General features: G+C 44.3%; 1 protein-coding gene and 1 non-coding gene across 2 annotated transcripts; both read left to right on the top strand.

The window, feature by feature from the left end:
* Window positions 1-2,345: 2,345 nt before the first annotated feature.
* On the top strand, window positions 2,346-16,097 carry LOC130595257 (carnosine N-methyltransferase 2-like). Its single transcript, XM_057401822.1, is given in 11 exon segments — window positions 2,346-2,440; window positions 3,945-4,072; window positions 4,075-4,107; window positions 4,110-4,140; window positions 6,395-6,456; window positions 7,831-7,969; window positions 10,257-10,309; window positions 13,363-13,470; window positions 13,569-13,699; window positions 14,680-14,773; window positions 15,567-16,097. Coding segments are annotated over 11 exon segments (1,203 nt in total). The 5' UTR covers window positions 2,346-2,372; the 3' UTR covers window positions 15,923-16,097.
* A 6,636-nt stretch (window positions 16,098-22,733) lies between these two features.
* On the top strand, window positions 22,734-22,836 carry LOC130595274 (U6 spliceosomal RNA). The gene has a single exon (XR_008971289.1). It is a non-coding gene; the product is annotated as a U6 spliceosomal RNA (small nuclear RNA).
* Window positions 22,837-23,213: the final 377 nt, after the last annotated feature.

Here is a 23,213-nt window from a genome sequence, read left to right as displayed (position 1 = left end):
CAGAGAGTTCAGGCCTCTTCTCTTTGGAGGCAGTGCCATGTCACATCTGCTGTGAAGACTGGGCTCAGCCTTGCTTTAAGAGGAGGTAAGCTAACAGAATTTCAGTTCTGATCTTTCATTTAAGGTGCAATTAAAATGTAATCAGTAATAATGATAATTCACTGGTACTTTTGTGTTAGATGCTCTCTGAGCTCTTTATGGCCCTTATGGGAGCTCAGCACCCATGGGTCTCTGGGTTTGCCAGCAGTTTGCATCATGTTGCAACATTCTGTGATCCAAACTGCTCAGCTACAACTCCTGGACCTGCAGACTTACTTGCTCCCAGTTACAGGTTAGTTGGTGAGTCCCACTGAGGCAGAGGAGCACCAATTCAGCACACCAGCACAGCTGAGAAACCTTAACATAAAGCAAAGCTCCTGTGGTGCTGAGCTCTCCTGGATGTACCCCTCCCCAGCAGCCTTCTAAGGGTCATGCATCACAGCCTTGTTTCTCAACAAAAAACTCCTGTCCCCCTTAGTCTGTCCTCTTGAACCAGAAAATCTTCCTCAGGACCAGTCTTTATGGCCTTACTATTTGCACTGCTGACTTTGAGCTCAGGACAAACCCTCCTTGGCTGACAGTTCTCCATGATACAGCAGGATGTTACAGATGCCCTGGTTTTGGAGCACTGTACCTGTCGGATGTGTTTAATCCTGCCAGTGCTGTGCTCCCAGCACATGTCAGCAGCAGCAGCACAGGTACAGCCATGGGGATTTAAATTCTGAGTGTATTTTCCTGGCTGAAGACCCACGAGCTCTGGAGGGGTGAAGGGCACACGCCTCTGCTCCTGGCTTTGCTCTCAGATATCATTTTTTTTGAACACTGTATGGTCTGTAGGGGAAGAGCTGGTCTTCACCTTGAATCAAAGGGCCTTTTCTGAAGGCGGTCACGTTGGATTCTCTGTCTGCCCTTGCCTTAGCTCTGTAATTACAGCTACATAAGATATGACCTGCAGTCAAATAGTTTGAAAAGGGTGTTTTTGAAAGCTCTTGAAGAACTGCACCAGCAGCCAGGCTCCAGTAAAGAGGCAGGAAGGGCTGTGTTAAAAAAAAAAATAATTGATCTCCACACCTAGATGCTTTGTTATTTTGTGAGGTTGAATTGAAATGTGGCTGAAGTGGCCGGGCCCAGCAGCAGTGAATGCTGTGTCCCCAGGACAGACAGGTTCTGCTTTTCCCATGTCATCTTTTTCAGTATTTATCAGAAGTCCTGTTCTTTTTCCTATAGGAAAAAAACCCTGTATACACATTTAAAAACAAATACTGTTCTTGAGCTCCAAGACCTACTGCTGCCCAGGAGCTGCTAAATATTTAATAGGATTAATGCAAAACAAAACCTCTTCCTTTAATGGCAAATCTTGTCTTTAACTATCAAGAAAATGGGTACTCCAAATTCCTGGTTACCTTCCTCTCTACCAGAACCTGCCTAATGTAAATAACACGTTTGAATCAAATGTTTCACTTAGGACAGTACAGAAACTGCTGGCTATACCTTAGAAAATGTGTCTAGGAAATTGAAATTCTCTAACTGATGAAACCATTGTAATTAAAAAAAGAAACACTGCTGCTGAAGAAAAGAGCTCTGCTCACAGGAAAATCAAAGTTACATTGCATGGGCCTTAATCAGTTGTTTTAAGTGGAGCTGGGAGGATCTCAAACAATAAACTAGCAGTGCCAAAAAGAACTCCGTAAAAATGCCAAGGACCTTCCTGACGCTCATCAGCCTAACACTTGACCAATATTCAGATGATAAATTCATTGAAATTTGATTTCCAAATGCCAAGGCTTTCCTGCCTGAAGGCACAGTCTGATGCTTGTCATGGTGGGCTGATGGAGGTGTAGCGCTGAGGGGGCTGAGCACCATGGGTGACATCGGCTTTGGGCAGGCTCACCCTGGGAAAAGTGAGTGACCTACTTCTGCACGACTAGCCCCAAACTGATTGCCACAGCCACAGCATGCGGGGAAAATCACTGTTGCTTTGTTTAATCTCGCACTGCAGCCTGGCTCAAGATTTAACCATCGTCTCCCTAATCAAAACCCCCAGCTTTTCCAATTCACACGAAAAATGCAGTTTAGAGCGGATTTAGTCACGAGCTTGCCAGAACAACCAAAGCACAGGGTCTGAAGGGTATATCCTCCAAAGCCACCCTGCCACCAATTCCTGCCAGCTCAGGCAGCTGCCCACAATGTCCTGTTGTTTCCAGCAACAGGGGAACAAAGGCTGTTGTTGTAGGCTAATGCCGGCTCAGTTGTGGCATGCGCCTAAGTGGGCTGTTGGAGCTGCGGGGAGGGGAGGACACGGGGGGCCAGGGAGGCGTATCAGCCCCCGGTGGATGTACAAGGAGGTTTCCAAGCTCCTGGAGGCTGAAGGGCTCTCTACATCTCCTATTGCTCCGGGGAGGTACGGCTTCCTGCTGGAACCTGTGGGGTACCCATCCCTGGTGACAGCATGGGGGGGTGGATGGGTTCCTGGGCCTGGCTGGGCAGTGTGGCTTAGCTGGGACAAGGTGGAGGTGGCTGGGGGACACGAGGCAGTTGTGGCTGCAGCATGTGGGGCTCGGCTGGGAAATGCCAGGTGCCATCCACCACTGCGCAGGTGGTGTCTGGCATCTCTGGTGCAAATATTTAGGGACTGAAACAACAGATGTAGAATCATGGCCTGGGTGGGCAAACAGGACCAGGAGCCAAACCTGCATTTTAGACCTAGCAAAGGTATTCCGGTCTTTCCTCACCTTTGATTCAAATATTTTAGTTAGGAGCAATGATGTGGCCATTTCTAGCTTAACTTGCTGCTGCAGACCTGCCTCGGGGTGTTTCCAATTTAAATTCAATTGGAAACCAAATCTAGTATGAATCAAAACAGGTGTCTTTGTGGTGAAGCATCCCTACCTGAGAACATGATCCCTACCCTCCCTGAGTTGTATGAGGCAGGTGGTATTTTGGGGGAGGGATCTCAGCAAGGGAGGAGTGTTTGTTAAATCTGTTCTGCATGTTGCCTTCAGGGAATGGGAGTGGAGAGGATCTTAATGCTGCGCTTCCCACCCCTGGGCCTCACTTGAAAGTACAAAGTCCTTAAGTCCTTCTTTTTTTACACTTGTGTTATTAGATTTTAGTCAAAAGAGGCATCAGTCTTGTGGGTGCTGTAGGAGAAAAGGCCAAATCCAGGTGCAGGGAGCACATGGGGTTTTCTGTACTTGCGATTGTCACGACTGAATCTCCTGTTGTGCCATCCCACCCTGGGTGACATCCATCCACGTCTGTCTCAGACAGCTCTCCCCTAAAAATATTTCCTTGTTTTTAATCCCTGTGGCTCAGCAAGCAGAGTGGGAGCAGGCCGGGGTCGCTGCCCCTCACCCTGGCTCCCCAGCTCCCCCATCCCCTTCGTGGGGCAGGGACGGGGGGTCCAGGCTGCCCACAGGGCTGCAGTGCCCCCTGGCACTGCCACCGTGCCCCATATTTCCCCGAATCAGAGCTGGAAAGATCACTTGCTCAGGTGTCTGGGCAGCCAGTGAGCCTCTCCTGTCTGGAGAAAGCAGGGATCTCTTAGCGCATCCCCAGCATGTCCATCCCTCAGGCAGCAGCATGGCAAGAATGCAGGAGATCGTCTCCTCCCGCCCAGGGCAGTGAAGATGGAGCAGCAGGGTTCAAAGCATGTTAAAACGTGGATGGAAACGGCCCCCAGGTCTCCCGGCGCTGGCTGAACCCCTCAGCCACTTCCACTCAGGTTTAGAAGTCTCAATCCGTCCCTTTTGTTTCCCTCCCCTTGAAAACAGCGCAGCTGCTGTGCGATGAGGACAGCCCCGCAGACGTCAGGTCCCGTGCGCTGCTCGCCCCGGCCCCTTGCTGCTTCCTCACAGAGCTCAGGTTTCCCCTTCCCTCTCCAGTGACGCTGCCTGTCCCAACAGGTGCCGGCAGAGCTGCGGAATCACGCCAGGGTCGCCACCTCCGTCGTGCTGGGTTGAATGGCGAGCACGGAGCGGGACGGCAGGTGGACATGCTAACATAGGGACCAGGTACCTGGCTAGCCCCCAGCCCCTGCCCAGCCGCCGTGTCCCAGCACGGCACGTGCCACACCATGGACCCCGTCCCAGAGATGAAGAGGTACGTGGATTTTGGAAGGGAGTGAGGGTGCAAGTTTTGCCACATCCGGCTGGGTGTCAGAGCCAGCCCCTGCTGTCCCTGTGTCACAGATGGGTGTGCGCAAGATGGGAGTAACAGCAGATGCACCCGTGTCCTGGGAGGGATGGGGTCTAAACCAGCCTTTGTGAGGAGACCTTTAGTCCCTTAGCAGCCGAAGTTTAGGTGTAATGGTGAGTTAGAGATGTTCTTGCAATTTGTGTCGCTAGAAACGTCTTGAATTTAGTGACTTTTTGAACTTAAAGGTGCTGCATCATTTAAAGTGACATTCTGAATTCCCTCTGTGTCCTGCACCTACACTCAGTAATGCAACCTGCTCCGTTCAGAGGGGGGAACAGGTTTAACCTCACTAACGTTGAGTTCTGACTTAGCAAGGAACCATGTCAGGATCATCTGCCCATGAGCATCTCACTCCCTGGCAGTCACTGCTTCAGTCTTGCTGTTGCGTATTGAGGTGCTGGGATGGACAGCTAGATTTTAAGCCAGATTTTAGAGGAAGTCCATTTGTTCCTAGCAATAATTACGCCTGTTTCGCCTTCCCAGCAACAAGTGTTAATCTTAGAAACCCTGCCTGGGGAGAAATGGCAAAAGTCTCGGTGGAAGAGTTACCTTGGCATCATCCATCTTGGTGAATACTTGTGCTGCAGTCTGTCCAGGTCACCTGGCAGGTCTCCTGGGATGGCTGGAAACATTTGACCGGTCAGAAATCGAGTTGTATTCCGGGACCCTAAGAGTAGCTCCGCTCTGCACAGGGGAAGGCACACTGCCCTTCAGCATTTTAGTAGGAGATTTATTCTGAAAACCATGTTGCTTGATTCAGCCAGCTGAGAGTACAGAATAGTCCTCTGTTTTGATAGGCAAAGATAGAAGAGGTTACAGGGTTGAGTGGAGACTGGGGGAACTGGCCTGCAGCCAAGCTGGAGCTCATGGAGATGGGCTGACTTCAGCCTTTCTCTGACGTCTTTTCTAGAGAGAGGTGAAGTCAAGGTGGTGGAACCAAGACCTTTGACATACCTTGTGGGAGCCAAGTACACAACTTTGGCCGTGAACTCAGATGAAAACAACTGGTGTTATAGGCCTCCAGCCCACCCCAGCATCTCCAAGACTTCTGGGACATCTTAGTCTTTCCTTCATCAACCAAAGCAGTGTGTTATTTGCACATATGACCACTTCCTTGCTACTTGCTAGCACAGTCATTGCATATTTGTATATCAGAGCCCCACTACAAGACTCCCGTCTTTCTTTTCTGCCTCTTGGCTCATTTCTTATTCACTCAGGAGTTTTTTCCCTGACAGAGGGGACTCAGGGGATGCTTACTGCTGTTGCAGACTGCTTATCATGAAGCATTTTCTAACAGCAAAGCTTTGGGAGCAGAAACATGTCTAAACCCAGGTTATACAGGAATGTCACCTCGAAGTCTTGCTGTGCATCTTGATTTTGAAATGTGGTTACCCAGAAGATAACTATTCCCCTTGCATAGATAACCTCACCCCAACACTTTCTTTGCAGAATTGGGGTCCTTGCTCCAATTTAATTTCATCCCTTCCTTTTGCTAGTGGCACCTCATCCCTGTTTCGTAGATGAGGCACACTGTCAAAGGAAAGTGAAGATGTGATTTAATTGCTGGAAATCTTCACAGAACCCCCCTAAACTAAGAATGAAAACACGTGACTGAGTGAAAACATTTATTGTCAAATGGCCTTTTGCCCCTTGAGTCCTGTACCTTCTAGAAGTTACCAAGGTAGTATTTGCAGACAGAAAAATCCTAAGATAAAAAAAAAAGTCACAGCAGAAAGATCCATGAAACTTTGGGCCAAGTAGATCTTTTAGCACTTCAGATGCTGAAGCTCACTATAGCCTTTTCCTAATTTCACTGCTATTTCTTTTACTCTGTTCATGATTAAAGGTTTCACAGAGTGTGTATGTGATATCCGCTATATTGACTGCTTAATGATTCTTCAGAGACAGGAAAAGCTTCCACAGCACATCTCAGACAAGCACTGGTGCAGGTGGCCAGTCTGTTGCTGATACTTACAGGTGATCAGCTAACTGAGAAATTTTGACTTTCTTTAGCCTAGTCAAAGAGAACAAACAGTATTGATTATCAGACAAGGAAAATTTGTCCAGGAACATCTTCTCTTTGTTCTGCATTTTCAATGCAGCTTCAAAAAAGCATACAGGTTCTTCAAATAACTGAAGTGCTATACTTTCCTTACAGGAATAGGTTCCCCAGCATGAACTTTGAAGCAGAGATTCTGACAGCTCCACACGATAACTCAGGTATTTGGGAGAAAAAGAAAAAAATAAAGAGATTAAAGTAAAATGCCCACTCAGCTTGCTATCACTGCAGACATGTTTGAGTTCTTCTGGAGTTTGAGATTGATTAAAAACCAAAACAAAACAACAAAACCCCAGGATGCTAAACTGACTGCAGTTCAGGTGATTTCAGGTTTTAGGGTATATGTCAAAGTGTTGAGGATAGATGTTGGTATACTTACCTCCAATAGGGCTGGATACATGTAGGATCTCCATACATGCCTACCAGAAACACAGCTGCCAATGATGTGATTTGGAAACAGCACAGTTTCATATGAGACATACAGTTTTCTTACTAGTGCAACTAAAAGCTGATAATTAAAAAGCAGCTCCTCAAAAGGCAAAACTGATGATGAAGATGTTCTGCTGAGTTCTGTCCTTCATTCTCATTTTATTTAGGAGGAAAAGCTGTTTTTTTTCCTGTTGAATGCTACCTTTCCTATGCTGATCTCACATGTTGAGGCTGGCACTATGACTGCCTTCCTACTGCAGCCCTCTGAGATAGACCCCAGGGCGAGTACTCAGCTCATGGAATCTTCTCATGAACCTCAGTTTTACTGTTGCTCCTCAGACCCAAGCAGTTGGTTAGAGCAGGGCTGTCCTTAGAATGAGACAGTGATGAAGTGAGTCTTTGCAATAATTGCTTGCAACCTGGGTGTTAGAGCTAGAACTCTTGTTCTCAGCCATGCATGTTTAAGCATGAGCCTATTCAGATGAAATGCTTTTGCTGCTGGTGTCCCTCCTGCCCACAGCCTGCAGTTCCTAGTCAGAAATTCACCTCTCTGGCAGTGCATTGCAGTCCCATGCTGGCAAGATTCAGAAATCAGGTGTTCGGTGTTGACTATATTTGCTTGAGCTGCAGGTGGCAGTTTTTGCGTTGCCTTCTCCCTAACAGCAAGTGTGCCAACAGCTGGTGATTTCAGTTACACCATCCAGCATATGTGTGAGCGATGGCCCCTCCAGGTTTGGACCTGCTAGGCAATTCCCTTCACCTTCTTGCCTTGATTCTTTCAGAAAAACTCTCCAGTTACCTCCCTTTCTGTAAACTGAGTACCCCATATCTGGCTAAGCATTTTGGAGTTGTTTTCCTCAGGCTGACCTGTAGTAATAAAGCACTTAACAAATATGCTGATAGAAAAGGACATCTAAGAATAATTTTCAAAACCGGATTGTGAACAGGTTGGGAAGTGTTCTGAACGGCTCCTAGCCCATGTGTCCTCTGTACCATATTCCCAAATCTCTGGCTTCTTTTGTGTTGGGTTTCTTCCACAAGGTAAGTGCTTTCATCCTTCATTTGCCTTGAAACCACTAACACACAATTTGTATTTGTTTCTCAAGAGCTATATGTGATCCCTTCCATGAGAAGTCTCACAGCTGAGGAGTATGTAGAGGCCTTCAAGTCATTTTTGGATCATTCAACAGAGCATCAGTGCATGGATGAGTTCAACAAGAAAGAATTGCCCAACATCATGGCTGGGTAAGAAAGCACTTCCACCAAGGTGGGAAAGGCATGTTATCCTGGAAGGGCAACCTGCATTCAAGAATCAGAAAACATGTTTATGGACTTTCTGGAGCAGGAATGAACTTTTAATGCTATTAATTTTTAAGTCCCTTAATTGTAATCTTTAGGATTGAAATGGTTTAAGCCCAGTCAGCAACTAAGTACTATGCAGCTGCTTGCTCACCCCCCTCCCTGTCCTGGTGGGATAGGGAGGAGAATCAGAAAAAGGTAAAACCTGTGGGTTGAGATAAGAATAATTTAATAATTGAAACTAAGTAAAATATTATGATGATAACAACAGCAACAACATTAATATTAATAATTGTAATAATAATAATAATAGCAATAATGTAATGAAAAGGGAAACAACAAAAAGACAGAGAAATAAAATTCCCCCAAAACCCAAGTGGTGGACAATACAATTGCTTATCATTCACTGACTGATACTCTGCCTAATACAAGCAACTATCAGTCCCTCCAGGCAAACTCCCCCCAGTTTGTACACTGGGCACAACACTTTGTGGTATGGAATACCCCTTTGGCTGGTTTGGGTCAGGTGTCCTGTCTCTGTTTCCTATTGGCTTCTTGTGCCCCTACTCATTGGCAAAGCATGAGACTGACAAGATCAGTCACTAAGACAAGATCAGGGTAACAACTGAAACATTGGTGTGTTATCAGCATTGTTCTGAGACTAAATCCAAAACTAAGCACTGCACCAGCTACTAGGAAGAAAATTATCCCAGCTAAAATCAGAACAAGGATATTCCGTTTAATGACTCCAGAATACATGCCATTGCAACTAATACACTGCATTGCCTCTCAGCTTATCTTAAGGAAAGAATCAAGACCTAATTTTCATGTCCATCCTTTTTCATTAGGTCCTTTTCCAAGGATTAAAGGTTTTGGGGTTTTTGTTTGTTTCTTTCAAAAGAAAGATCTCTTGTACTTTCTCCCTGCATTTGGGACATTTGGACATCAGCCCAAACAGAAACACATCTCTAATTCCCTTCTAGTGACTAATTCTTGGTTTTCTCAATCCCCTAAGACCTCCTTATTTCTATCCTAAGTCGATTTGCATTGCTTAAGTACCAAATGATAATCAGTTTGTGAAGTATTGATGTAATACATTAAGACTGGATATCCGCAGATAGTTTTAGAACAGCCTAGATACAAACCACATGAAAGCCCTTTCAAGTTGGGTAATTTTTGGCTGTTACAGAAACTCTATTCTCCATTGAGAAAAAAATTTAGGCAGTCAAATTTTTATTCTCCATATCAGATATATATAAAAAGCATTAAAATACTAATAAAAAAATAATTTTTGGGGGGAGATTTAATTTAATTATTTATGTGAATTTTAAATTATGTAAAACATTGCAGCTTCCTATGATGATGGTTATGGGCCTGTAAAAGGGTCTTGGCCCTAGTTAGGGCTAAGCTCTTGACTAACTCACACCCTCCAGGATTTCCTACTTGTTCTCCTCTTGTTGAATCATTTCTGTGGAGTCTCCTGAGATTGTGTATGGGAAACTCAATCACCCTGCACAGTCCATGCCTCAAAGCAGTACAAGGCCATAAAGCATGTCAGAGCAGTAAGGAGCCTCTGGCCTGGGCTACTCTTCCTCAAGCCAGGCTGTAATTATATATTCTGCTATGAACCACGTGATTGGGGTTTTTTTGGTCTTCTCAAAAGTAGTATTTCTAAGATAAAAAGTATTGAAGATTCTGACTTTCCCTCCCAATTTCAAATCAAGATTGATTTTTAAAAGGTAGACTTTCCCATCACCTGAATAACCTCATCTTTTACTTTCTCTGGTTATTTATGTCCAATATTGGAAAATCAAACTTCTCTCCTTAAGGTGTATAGGTTTCACTTTGGCTCACCTTGTCCCTGCATGCCCAGCAGTGCCCACCCCAGCCAGGCACAGCACTGCTACCCCCAAAGGGAACCCCTCACCCTCGGATTCCCTGAGGCATTTTTCCATGGTGCCATTCACTGCATGAAGGAAACATTCTGGCAAAGGATAAGAAACACTATGTCCTGATGCCTACTGTACTTTGATATGTGAGCTTGCTAATATGGGGCTGGCTCCCACCACGCAGCTGGTTATAGCTGCTTTCCAAAGTGATGCTTGAATTTCTAGCCTAATTCATGTGGCAAAACAGGAAAATTTCCAGGCAAATGTCACATCTGAGATACTAGAATTGAAACGTGAAGTCGTGTGACGTATTGTGGTTAAGTAATATGTATTTATAATTTCAGTCTCGGCAATGGAAAATCAACTATAAATGTTCTGGGCGTTGGAAGTGGCACAGGTAAGGAGCTTAGCAGCACTCCTGATGACAGGGGCTGGGGGTCCCTATGGGTTGCAGAAGGTGATGCCAAAATTCTGAGCAAATCGGGTTTTAATAACATGTTTCTCATTGAGGCAGAGAATGGCAATATGGGGTGTTGAGCCAGGATGACAGAAATCTCCTCTCCTTCCCTCTCACATCTCCCTTCTGAAACACTGCTTCTCAAATCTTTCTGAGAAGTGAGATGAGTGGGATGATTTTGGCTTAGTCTGTTCCTCTTGATGACTCTCACCTGGCTTTGTATGTCTCAAAGCAAGAACTGGGTTAGGTATGAGAGCATCTTCAAACCTTCTCAGAGAGAATTAAAGAGATCTGAGTGGTTTGTTCCACCCTAAGTCCTATCTTAGACTATCCCATCTGAAAGGACCTCTCTTTCTGCTTTGCTTTTAAGGATCCCCAAGGCCAAAGCTGGGCGATGCTCTGCTCCAGGTGGTGCAAACCACCATTAGCATGGGGCTGCTTCAGCTTTTTCAAGATGTGCGTTTTTGTTACTACTTTGTTTATATCCAGTGATAAGTAAGGTTTAACTGCAAATGGTATTTCCCCCCAGAGAGAAACCCGTGTTTTGGAAAATAGCTTTGAAGGTGTTCTAAATGAATTTGTGTTTAAAATAAAAAAAGTGATGAAACATCCAACTTTGCTCCTAGGGAAACTGGGGATAAATAAGAAGTAGAGAAAAGAAGTGGCACTTTGATTTGTCAGAGTTTGCTTTTGCTTTAAAAAGTACTTTCAGATGAATGTTAAGTGCTAATACTTTCAAATGCAAGTATTTTTCTCACTTTTCTTTTTCTTTTTTTTTTTTTTTCCCTTCTTTTCCTGAGTGAGAGAAAAATAGCATTAAACTATTTTCCCCAGCTGGGAATATTTTGGAGCAGATGAGAAAGCAAGCAGGAAGAAATCACTCAGTTCTCAATTGCATTCTATTTTCATTAAGTATTACAAACCCGAAATTCTGACTCCAGGAAAACACTAGGGGAAAATGAACTTTTTTGCACAGTCCTATTTTTTTTTTTTAATTTCCTTTTCAGAAGGTGTTTTAATAGAAAAGTAAAACCTTTAAAATGTCCTGGGTTTCCTGCCCCTCACAGATGACGTGGTACAGAGTTGCACCCCCACAGCTTGTCCACAGCTGCAAGAGCTGAACTTCTGTGGCTAGGCAGGGAGTAAGCTGGGATGGCATTGAGCAAAAGGTTATATCTGATCCCTGACCTTTTCAGGCTTGGACTCTGATTTCACAGAGACCCCAGAATTAATTTAGTTGATGAAAATATTAATGGGGATTAGGGACTGACTCTACATCCTAAAATACTGTTGCCAGCTCCAGATCACATTTTCTCATTCGCCCTATGTTTACCCATGGCTGATTTAACTCTCTGGGCTGTAACCTCCCAGTTAGTGATGCATGGGCTGCTCTTTGCAGAGCGGTTTCACTCGTGCTTCACCCTCACTGTGGTTAGTACTGAAGAATTGCTGGCAGGGCAAGCTGGTGCAGAGAAATTCCTACTCTGAACCACTGTATTTTACTGCTAGTTTTTGCAGATACCCCAGATGAGGACACTATTCACTGCTCTTGCAAAGACTGGATTAGGGTATTTTACAGAGATGGAGTAAAAAACCCCACCCAAGCAACTTTTATGAAACGTGTTTGCTGTGATACACCTATTTGCCACCAACAGTGGCTCCAGGGCATGGGGTAGCGATGCTTTACCTCCTGTCTGCCCTGAGCCTGCAAGGAGCCCATGTCAGCACCTCTGATTGCTGGTGCTCCCCATCCCAGGCACATACTAACTGGCATTTAGGACTGCCTAAAATGAATCAGCTCCTTCCTATAGGGATCTTCCATCTTGTCAACTATTGGTCCTTCAACATATGCAGCCGCAGCCTCTTTCCTTGTGCTTTTGGCCAGCCCTGCACTGCTGCCACTGCATTCCTCAGGGGTCTTGGTTATTTTTTCTCCAATTTCAAAAGGCTCGTCCTTCCTTGGATGTCCATGTAGTGCTGGCATGGCTTCTGTTTCCCTCCTTGAATTCTATTTACTGCAACACCTGTCAAAGATGAAGACTCTTCTCATAGCTTGTACGTCAGCTAGGGAAGATGCAGTATTTAATATCAAGATCTCTGTGTGTGGCATTTGCATGTGCAGGCCTATTTTTAGGCCCCACCATAAGCTACAGACAGGATTCACACAGAGGTCCACTTAAGGTGGTCACCTTTGCTGTTTGTTTCTGTAGTTCCAGATGAACTTGGTGTATTGTGGCCTTTCTGGGAGAAAACAGGAGTAACCTGCATCATTTCAAAAGAGGCTGGAAATTTCCTAGGATAGGACAGGATGCTGCTTGCTCCTTCAGAGCTTACACAGCAACAGAGGAGCACCAACAGCCAAATTTGCAGGGTACCTACACACAAATACGTGAGTTTCTATTTGCAGCTCCAAAATCAGTCAATGCTCAGAGCTGAGACCAGGTGGCTGGTCCCTGAAGAGGGAAGACCCAGGTTACTGCATGTCAATGGGACTTTCCTCTTGCCATGCTGCTCCCTGAGTCTGGGAGCTGTGTCACACCAGAACAGTCATCACGTCCCTGTGGCACTGCCCAAGGCATGGACCACCCTGTGCCATGCTGAAGCTACACAGTTGTGCCAACTGGCTCCTTGCATCAATTCAAACTTTGTGGTTTTGTTGGAAACTAAGGCTTCCTGGTTGTTTTTTCTAAATATTGACCTTTAATTATTTTGACCTCTTTGTCCCATGACACAGAGTAATGCCACCAGCAGGTTTCTGCACTGTTGCTTATCTCGTCCTTGTTCTTAGTCTTATCTGTAATGATATGTTACCTGAAGTAGTCAAATATCATGGTAAGACTACCACTGGGCTCGATGCCACCATGCAGGCTGCAAGGTAGAAAGTGTCTCACTTCTGCCTGGGGGATTTCGCAGCAGGGAGGTGGCAGGTACACTGCATCTTTTCATCACGTTTAAGTACTTTTTGAAGCAATGATTTTATGTTTATTGAATAGGTGAGCAGGATTTGAAAATGATCAGGATACTGCAGGCTGCACACCCAGGTGTCCTTATTGACAACGAAATTGTAGAGCCCAACCCACAACATGTGGCAGCTTACAAAGGTAAGTCTATACCTTCTGCCTGGGGTACATCAAGAATTGCCTATTTGAATGATGACTTTTTCTGTGAAAATCATCTTTTTCTACTACTTTTTAAACAGAGCTGGTGAATCAAGCTCCAGACCTGGAAAATGTCTCTTTTAGTTGGCACCAGCTCACTTCCTCAGAGTATGAGCAACAGGTGAAAGAGAAAGATGCACACAAGAAATTTGACTTCATCCATATGATCCAGGTAATGGAGTATTGTTTTAATATAGGAGTGTTAGCTTTAGCCACTCCCTTAATTTCTGCCATATGCATGAAGTTAGGGTACCAGAGCTGAGCACTGGTCTCACTGAGATCTCCCATGAGCCATAACTTCTGCAGCAGCTATACAAACATCAAACCTCATTCTCTATCCACCCTGGTTTTGGTCCCTGGTTTGTACTGGTTTAACTGTGTATGGTAGATAATAAAGCAGGACAAGTCTCAGGCTGTCACACAGAAACCAACAATCATGCTTTGCTGCTGCAAAAGACCTTGATTGTTTTGCTTTATCAGAGTAGTTTGGAGAGCACTGAAGAGAAGTTTAGTGAAAGAACACCTGTGTCAGGTTTTGGGTCAGAAATGTTGCTGCTGTGTCTCTGATACTGATGACACTGCTGTTGTATGTGCAAAATAATATTTTGTAAAAAATCTGTTATTCTTTTGCTTTAGTGGCTTTTCTTTCATTTTCCTTTCATTACATCCTGCTTTCATTTCATAAAAGCTGATTTCACAACCAGAAAGTGTTTTGGGGATTTGATGGATGTGTCAAGTTACAAGTCCTGGTGGCAGCCTTTGAGATGAGCCCTGCTTTGCCTTAGCGCAAATTCCTCAATATCTGGAAGAGACCCATCCTACCCATGTCCCAGGCATGTCTGAGAAATGTTCCTGGTGATAAGGACCACCCACACAAACCAGGAGACTCCCCTCTGTGGGCAGGTCAGCACCTGGCTGGTGGCTGAAGCTGAGCAGAAGGTCCCTGGGTCTGGCCCCCAGGCTGTTGGTGCCAGTGGAGAGCTGGTGATGCTCAGTCCTGTGGGGCATCCTTAACTGTGCATGCTGAGTCAGGACAGGCTGGGAAGCAACTGTGAAGTAGCTAAAGCCAGTTCTATAGAGAAAGTGTTTAAGCCTTTGAAGGGCCATTGCACTGTGAAGGAGGAATAGTGGCTGTGTGTAACTCTGTCCTAGATGCTGTACCGTGTGGAGGATATTCCCAGTACTATCAAATTTTTCCACAGCTGCCTTGACCATCATGGTAAACTCCTGATCATAATTTTATCAGGTAAGAGGCACCTTTACTTTTTGTTTCTCAGGATTTCAGTAGCACTTATTCTTCTAGAATAATTAAATAAAACCAGTGCTGTATTTCATAGGGAGCATGTAACCTTGAGCTTAGCCTCTTGGACCCCAATGTGTGATGGGACCCCTTTGTGGCATTGTTTCCATGCTTATTAAATAGATAAATAGCTCCATAACTAAAAGAGACCTCCTGCTGTGAAATTACTGGTTAGAGAGAAGTGTGGCTATTCATGAATGAGGGTCAAACCTTCATGGTGAAATCATCACTGTAAAAACATTACCTGAGCTCTGGAAGGACCTGTCTTTGGGTGTAGGCTTCCTCCCCATATTTGCCGTTAATACTCCCTCTCACGTTGCTGGTAGGCTGTTTCCCTTGCTAGCTTGGACTGTCTTTTTCAGCTACGTATTCTTCAATATGCACTTAAAATTGAGGTTTGATGTATAAAAACATCTACAATGTTCTAGCAGAGGGCACTTAATAGGTAGTGTGCATGTGCAGCCTCAGCACACTGGTACCTCTGTGTGTAATCCTTCTAGCCAAATCCAGTGCCTGAGGCCATCTCCCATGAATTTTCTTTTAATGGGAGAGTTTTGGAAGAAGTGGGGAGACCACAGGTTTACTTCTCCCTGGGCATGGATGTTTGTAAGTGGACTCAAGTAAAGGGAAAGCTCTGGGTCAGCAGCAAGGGAGCATTTCAAACTCATGTAGTAGTTGCATTAGCTGGTGTTTGACTGCTTTGGCTTTGCAAAAGTAACCTTTCCTCCTGTTCTGTCAGACAGTAGTGGATGGGCCAGCCTATGGAAGAACTACAGACACTGTTTGCCTTCCACGGACAGTGGCCACTACATCACCTCCAACGGCATCACAGATATTTTGAAGAGACTTGGTATTGAATACCGCATTTATGAGTTCCTGTCGGGCTGGGATATCACTGAGTGCTTTATTGATGGGGACCTGGTTGGAGGCTGCATGATGGATTTCCTGACAGGGACAAAAAACTTCCTGGGCACGGCCCCTCCAGGTCTGAGGCGGCAGCTGCAGGAGGCTCTCTGCCAGCCAGAGTGCAGCAGCAAAAAGGATGGGAGGATCATCTTCAGCAACAACTTGAGTATGATTGTGGTTGATTCCTAGAGTCCGGACCAACTGTAGAAGACAAATTAGGTGGGTATGGAGGCAATGCAGTTGCAGAAGGGTGTAGCATAGAAAGAAGGCAACTCACGGGCAAGAAGGTGAGAAAGTGAGGCTCAGCTGCAGCCTCTCATTCCCAGCCAGGGCCACCTGTGACACCAGAGATGAGCTCTTTGTCCTGCTGAGGTCATCGGGGCCACCCTGGCTATTCAGTCATAGAATCATAGAATGGTTTGGGTTGGAAGGGACCTTAAAGATCATCTATTTCCAACCTCCCTGTCTTGGGCAGGGACACTTCTGCTACACCAGGTCCTAGTCTAGCCCTAGGAAAACGTTTTGCAGAGAGTGAAGAGCTTCATCTCACTAAAAGCCTACATGGACTTGGTTTTGGACAGTATGCATCCTGTCTGTGCTTTTGACACTGGGATTTCCACTTTTTTTTATAAAGCCAGCATGTTTACATGTCTATATGACCAGGTGCTGTTTTTCAGCTGGGATGAAGCTGCAGCCTCCGTGCCGGCTGCATAGAGACCCACTGCTTCCAGCTGTGCCAGGGCAAGATTGGAAAGGTGTCCCTACTGCTTTGCACCCAAGTAATGTGCCTTGTTGCACCCAGATACGAGATGTACGTTGCTCTGAGCTAGGCTTTTTCACATGCGGGTATCAGTGTAGGTATTTACTGCCAAAATCATCTCAGCACCTCGTAATATAGGCATGTCTTAAAAAATTACCAGTTATTATGTTTGGAGATGTTTTTGGATCCCAGGATGATAGCTGCCCTGTGTTCTTTCAGGCAGACATTAATTTAGCTACTTTCTTACTACTGTTTTTCTCCATTTAAAATAAAAGCAATCTTAAACCAAAAAGGTCACATTTTTTTTCTGCACATGTGGGCTTACAGAAAATGAAGAGCAAAGAGGTTATTTAGTTAAAAACAAAACAAAACAAAGATGCCATTTTATGGAAACATTAAGGGTTTCTTGTGAGAAAGATGGGCCTGAGGATGTGGAAAAGCTGTGAGCGAGCTGCAGCTTGTCCTTATGCTGCATCTGCGGAAGGGAGCTTGGCTCACTCAAAGCCACATAGCTGCAGTGCAGCAAAACAGAACCAATGTTACTTAAATATAATGTATGTAGTTAAGATGTGAATACAGGTAAGTTAAGATTATTTCCACAGGGACCTGAGTTGTTCAAAGGGCTGAAGGATGTGCCCCCGGGGCCCAGCTCTAGAGGGAGATGCTGCACGGAATGTTAGTGAGGCTTGGCATTGCATTGTCTCGTCGTGCTGTGCCTGAGCGTAGGGGGGAAAGCTGCCTGCAGTCCCACTGGCTTCATTGCAAAGAGCTCTCAGGGCAGGAAGCACCAGCTCAGATACCTGCAGGCACAGAGCCTGCCACTATAAACTGATTTTTCCGTGCTTAAGCTGGAAAGCACATGTCTGTGTGTACCCTAAGGAGCTGCCTTAGTGATGCCTGTTATTAATCAAAAGGTTTGTTCCAGCATCATGAGCACATGGGTCAGCACATTGGCTTGTAAACTATTACATGCTATGATCCCAATAAACCTACCTGCAGCCCACACACCATCTCTCTGCCCAGATAGACTGACCAGTATCAGTGTTCATATCTGAAAAGGTAATGTCAGTTCATACGGTCATCGTGGCTCTACTTTGTCCTTTGTTTTTTCAGGGTTTGTTTTGTTTTTTGCTTGTTTGGGTTGTTTTGGGGCGGGTTTTTTTTTACTTAGTTTGGTTTGGTTTTCTTTGTTTGGGTTTCTGTTTTGGTTTGCACTTTTTTCCATACCTTTTTGACATGCAGCCATTTGTCCTGAAACCACTGTAAGGAATGAAAGAGAAAAGCAATGGAAAACGTAACATCATCTCTCTGTCTGGACTGCAGCACACTGGTCTGTAAGTACTACTGCTGTCAGTCTAAGAAACATCAGTCAAAACCGGACAGTCTCCTCCATAGTATTCCATACCTATGCACAAGCCTTTCATTTTGATCCATTTTATTTTTTATTCTGAAGGTATCTATCTCCTTTGCTTGTGCTTGCTTGCAGCACTGGGCAGTGAGTGTACTGCTGGGAGGCTCTCAGCACTGCTCTCATCAGTGTTCTCCTTCCACGGTTAATGCCCATGGCATACTTCCAAGTGTTGGTGATGTCTCTGTCTCTACGTGGTAGATTAAAAAGAAAACCAAAATATACCAAAAAAACAGTCTTGCTTTTCAAGCTCCAAAGAACTATCTGTTAGTCTTTGCAGACATTTGGAACACCCCAAGTTCCCCCAGATCTTCCCCAAACCAAGAGGTTTTTAACCCTCCTTGGAGTTTTCTGTGCAGGTAGACATGTTTCCGGTAAGCAGATACTCAGCAAAACCTGTGAGCACCAAATTTACCCACACCATTGTAAATCAATGTGCAAATGCTCAGAAGAAAAGGAGCTCTTCAAAGCAGACTCTTTAGTGACAGCCTAAGGAGATGAAACAGGGAAGCCCATTAAAAACATGGCTGCTTAATGCTTTATCTGTATTTTTTTCTTTTGATTCTTGAAAAGCAAGTTATTTAAAGGCAATCCTGCCTGTTCACCTGGAACAAATGCTATCGTGAGTGTGTGTTCCATTTATTTATATACATATTTATTCTTGGGCAAATACGCTATTTAATAACTACTTGTGCTTTCTAAAATAGGCTCTCCTCCCACAGGGAACTTCTGCCTGCGCATTCCCAGCAGCCCGGACGCAGCAGCGCAGTTGGGTCTGCGTGGCCACGAGAGGGCTGCAGCAGCCAGCGGATTAAATCCGCCTCCCAACACACTTGAGATGCTGAGCTGGAGGCAGAGTCAAGCAGCCAGGCAGGCGGATGGGGCAGTTGTTTAGCTCAGCTTTCTTTGCTGGGTCACTGCATCCTGATTCTAGCTGTTGGGGACCACGCTTTTTTCTTCCTGAGAGTCATGTTCTTAATGCCAAGCTCCAGGTCATAAATAAGTCAAAATTGCACAGCAGAGGTGCCAACAAGGGCTACACAGGTTTTGCTCGTGGGTTGTTTTTTTTTGTCCTCACTCAACAACCGAAGTGCTGCAGCTTGGCTGACTCTCAAGCTGTAGAGAGCTAACCAGGGGCTGCCCGGGGCAGAAAAACACAAGGAAGGGGGTGTCAGGAGTAAGAGGTTGCTTCTGCTTTACCTTTGAGTTGAATTAAGCTCAGTCCAGGATGACCCCTACTCCTCAGTGAGTTTCACGGCAATTTGTAGTGCTGCAGTTAGGAAGGAGCAGGTCCAGGGCTCTCTGAAGGAGCTGTGCTGCTCTGTCAGCATGATAGCTAGCTCCAGCCCAAAGTGAATGCTTTTGTGAACATGTAGTAAGCTGCTGCGTGTACTCTGGAGTAGAAGTAATGTCTACACAACCCAAACTACATTATTTTTAAATGCTTCAGCTACAGGTTTTATCCTTACTTCAAGTTAATAATATGCCTATTTCAATGGCATGTCATTGCTCTGATTGTGTATTACAGCCTCTTAAAAATGAGTTACAGAAAGCAGCTCTTTATATATCAAGGAAGGAGAATTTGTTTTTTATTGGGCTTGTATTTAGTTTTGGGGGCTGAATGGTTTACCTTTGTAGTGAACATTAAGCCTTTTCTATCCATGAACATTAGGAGGGGAAAGAAAGTAGCACAGGAAAATCTAATAGCTCTTTTCAAAATAATCCCATTGAAAGACAAGCTCAGTAAAATACTGGAGCATATACTGAAAAAATTAAAATTAACCTCAATCAGGGAACAAAACATAAAAATACAGATGCTGACTTCCTCCTCACACCCTTCAATATTTGCCCACACAAATATATATCAAGGACATAGAAAATCTTTGGTTACTCCACACATTCCTCATAAAGAAATATATCAAATAAATGCATGCCTGTACAGTGAGATCTCTAACAATCATGAGCCATACAGCATCTGTATTAATAGTTTTCATTGAGACACCAAGCTTTGTCCTGTAGTCTTCAGATTTGAGATGCTAGTTCTGGAGGTCCCTTGAGTGAAGAAACCTGAGGCACAATCTAGACGTGGTGGAGAGGCTGCCACAAAGTTGTACTTAGGAAATCCCAGGAAGACTCAGGACATGCTTCTGCCTAGAAATAAGTTTCCATCTGCCCTCAATCCATGCATGGTTCAGAGCTGTTTCCTTGAAAATATTGTCAGACAGTCCTTGGTAGGAACAGAATTTGGGTTTCCTGAGAGACTGACTGTTCTCAACGAGCTTTATGGTGGGAAGGGCAGGAGTAACTGTGAGCTCAACATGCAGTGTCTTTTGATTGAGTTAGTCCTGATGACCCAAACCATAAACCATCTCTGCATGCTCCGTATCCAGCAGAGAAGGCAGCAAAAGCCAGACAAATCTCCCTGAAGCTGCTGGCTGTGCATCTTCGTACTGGTGACAGGATCATACTGACATTCCTGGAGCTTACAAAGGCCTTCATAGGTCATCATTCTAAGGTGTTTATCATGCTACTTTTTAAAGTACAGTATTTTTTGAAGGCCATATCCTCCAGACTGAGAAGAAATATCCAAACCAAGTCTAAAATATCTTTTTGGTTAACCATTGCTCTTTGGAGTCATTCAAATCCAGTACTGAAGTATCAACAGAAACCTAAATCTTGCTAGATGACAAGAATCCTGGTTAGGTCTCCGAAGACGTCTATGGACCAGTGCATGGTCCCTCTACTATGTACCAAGCTGCTAGGACACCTGACAGCAATAGCCTGGAAATCTCCTTGGTTTTGTACAATGGATGGCTCTAAAAGCCCCCTTATCAATGCAAAGGTTCCTTTCAATCAGTCCTAAAACAGGAAAACAAATAAACTGACAGCTTATCCCTCTAATACAAATATGTTCATGTGATCTGCCTGGCACGGGAGCTGGGGCTGCAGCCTGGACACCCAGAGGACATTGTGCAGCAGCCCTCCTACACTGTCTTATTTAAGGCTGCTGGTTTTAGCTAAAGCAGCAGCTGATACAAAATGTAGGCTATGTGATGTACATTCCCCATTCTCCTTTAAAGTCTTGTTAAAAATAAAATTAATCATAAAAATCCCTCGGAGAGAAATGTTTCAGGTACGAGCTAGAGCTGGAAAGATCTTAGGTCTGACCAGGGTTTGTAGAACATGTGAGACAGCCAGATCCCAGATGGGCTTTTCTTCTCATCTCTGAGAAGGAACAGGGAAGAGAAGAACAGGAGTTTCATTTCCACTAGTTGCTTCTTGATAGTCTGATGACACTTTTGATAAGACCTGCTAGCAAGCTGGTAGAGAAAACATATGTTTTGTCATACACTGTAATCATGGTACCTCTGGTGAATTTAGAACTGTGATAAAGAAATTTTCAGAGCAGTCTCTAAGTCCCTATTGCTTTGTTAACATTTTTTAGCATCCTATTAATCACTCTCTATGTATCTGTCAACAGCTGATATTATGGATTAAGGAAGATTACAGCTCATTGCTCCAGTGGCTGTTTTCTTTAGGATTTAACTCTATGGGCACTTTGCCATTGACTTCACTATGACAAGACCAAATCCCTTGATTTCATGAACACTTTTCAATGCTTTCCTGACTCAGAGTGGGTTTACTTTATAAGATATCTGAATGATCATCCAGAAGGTAAATGTTTTTATTTTATTATTTCTGGAAAGGCTGATATACTTTCAGTGCTGAACAAACAGTGTGTAAGATCTTGATTTGCAGATGTTTTCATGTAGATAAATGTTGACTTTGGTTTGACATGCTTGTGCAGATCATGTCATTTGTTACTTGGGAAAAGGAAACAATATTTCAAAAACCTCAGATTAAAATTCTACCGATTTAATACACTTATCTCATAGGCCTTCTCAATTATTCACTACCAACTACGGGTTATTCTCCGATTTTACATATCGGTTATCCACTTTGGAATGCAAAGAAATCCCTGTGCCTCACATGATCCATCACAGCGCAGAAATAATTAACACTGGAGAATCAAAAAACTCAACTGTGAACAACCTTCAGTCTAAAAATTATTCACCCAAACTCACCCCTTGTGCCAGGACTTGTTTTTGTACACACTTAAAAATAACAAAGACAACAGTACGAATTTCAGCCTGGAGATCTTTCCTGAGCTTATTTAATTCTTATAGCTTCCCTCCAAGGTCTTGCCCTTTCCAGCTCCCTTCTTCGGCAGAGCATCCCTGCTCCATGGCCTTATGTCAAGGCAGAGAAATCAAGGAAAACTTTCTTCCTGTGCTCAGGGGATTTGGGGTCATGGCCAACCCCCATAGTGCCTCACTTGCAATTCCTGCCAAAAGTTAATGCAGATTTTTGGCTTCAGAGCCTATGGAGATATGAAACAAATGACATGTGCCCATCTGAGCGTTTCACTAGGAGTGTCTCACCTGATTAGAAATGCCTTAAAACAACAAGCACTGCTAGAAAGTACCTTCACTGCACTTTGTATAAATTATTCCTGAGCTACTGCATAATGTTTATTAATATTTCTAAGGGTTTTGAAATTTTGAACTAAGGACATTAATATGAGCTATACTACAAAACCAGGTAAAGGTATTAATGGGAGAGTAAACTTGCTTTCTCATCTGTATGGGTGAGTTGTATTTCATGTCCCTGTACGTACAAAGGAGCAGCCTCACCCCTCCATCAAATATGGTCCCTGAATTCATTCTTGTTCTGAACTGAAGAAGAATTTGAATTCTTCCAATTTAAACAAATCTTCCAATTCCATCACTCAGCAACAAAATGCTTTTGAAAATAATTAGCATTTATACTGGTAGCTTCAGCAGCTCATATACTAAAACTGGAACGATATAGAGAAGATTAGCATGGCCCCTGCACAAGGATGACACACAACTTCATGAAGCATTCCATATTCAAAAGACGGTGTTACAATGGTCCCTGAAAAATGTAGGAATATATGAAATTTCATCCAGGCTCAGGCAAAAACCACACCTGACCAGAATCCTGTCCTGTCTAAGGAGGGAAGGAAAGTGGGGAATATAGAAAATAGTCAGTCTGCTCTGACATGTTTCTTTTCCTTCCTCCATCCTCCCCTCCTGTTTGGCAAACTGTCAGTGAGGGACTGAAGGCTACATCCAGGCAATCACACCTCCTCCTTGCCTTTCCTCATTAATTTGCCTAATTAGTTTCCATTTATCTTGCAAAGATGAGCAGCAAACAAATCCTTTCCAATGCCTCTCCACACCCACTTTCCATCTTGGTGAATAATCTCTTCTTTTTTTCTGAATTTCATC

The sequence above is a fragment of the Pezoporus wallicus genome, unplaced genomic scaffold, assembly GCF_028554395.1.
Source record: "Pezoporus wallicus isolate ANWC-B61680 ecotype Strahan unplaced genomic scaffold, APGP_CSIRO_Pwel_v1 contig_865, whole genome shotgun sequence".
Classification (NCBI taxonomy): domain Eukaryota; kingdom Metazoa; phylum Chordata; class Aves; order Psittaciformes; family Psittacidae; genus Pezoporus; species Pezoporus wallicus.
Note: the sequence above shows the minus strand (reverse complement) of the source record. Positions and strands in the feature narration are given on the sequence as shown.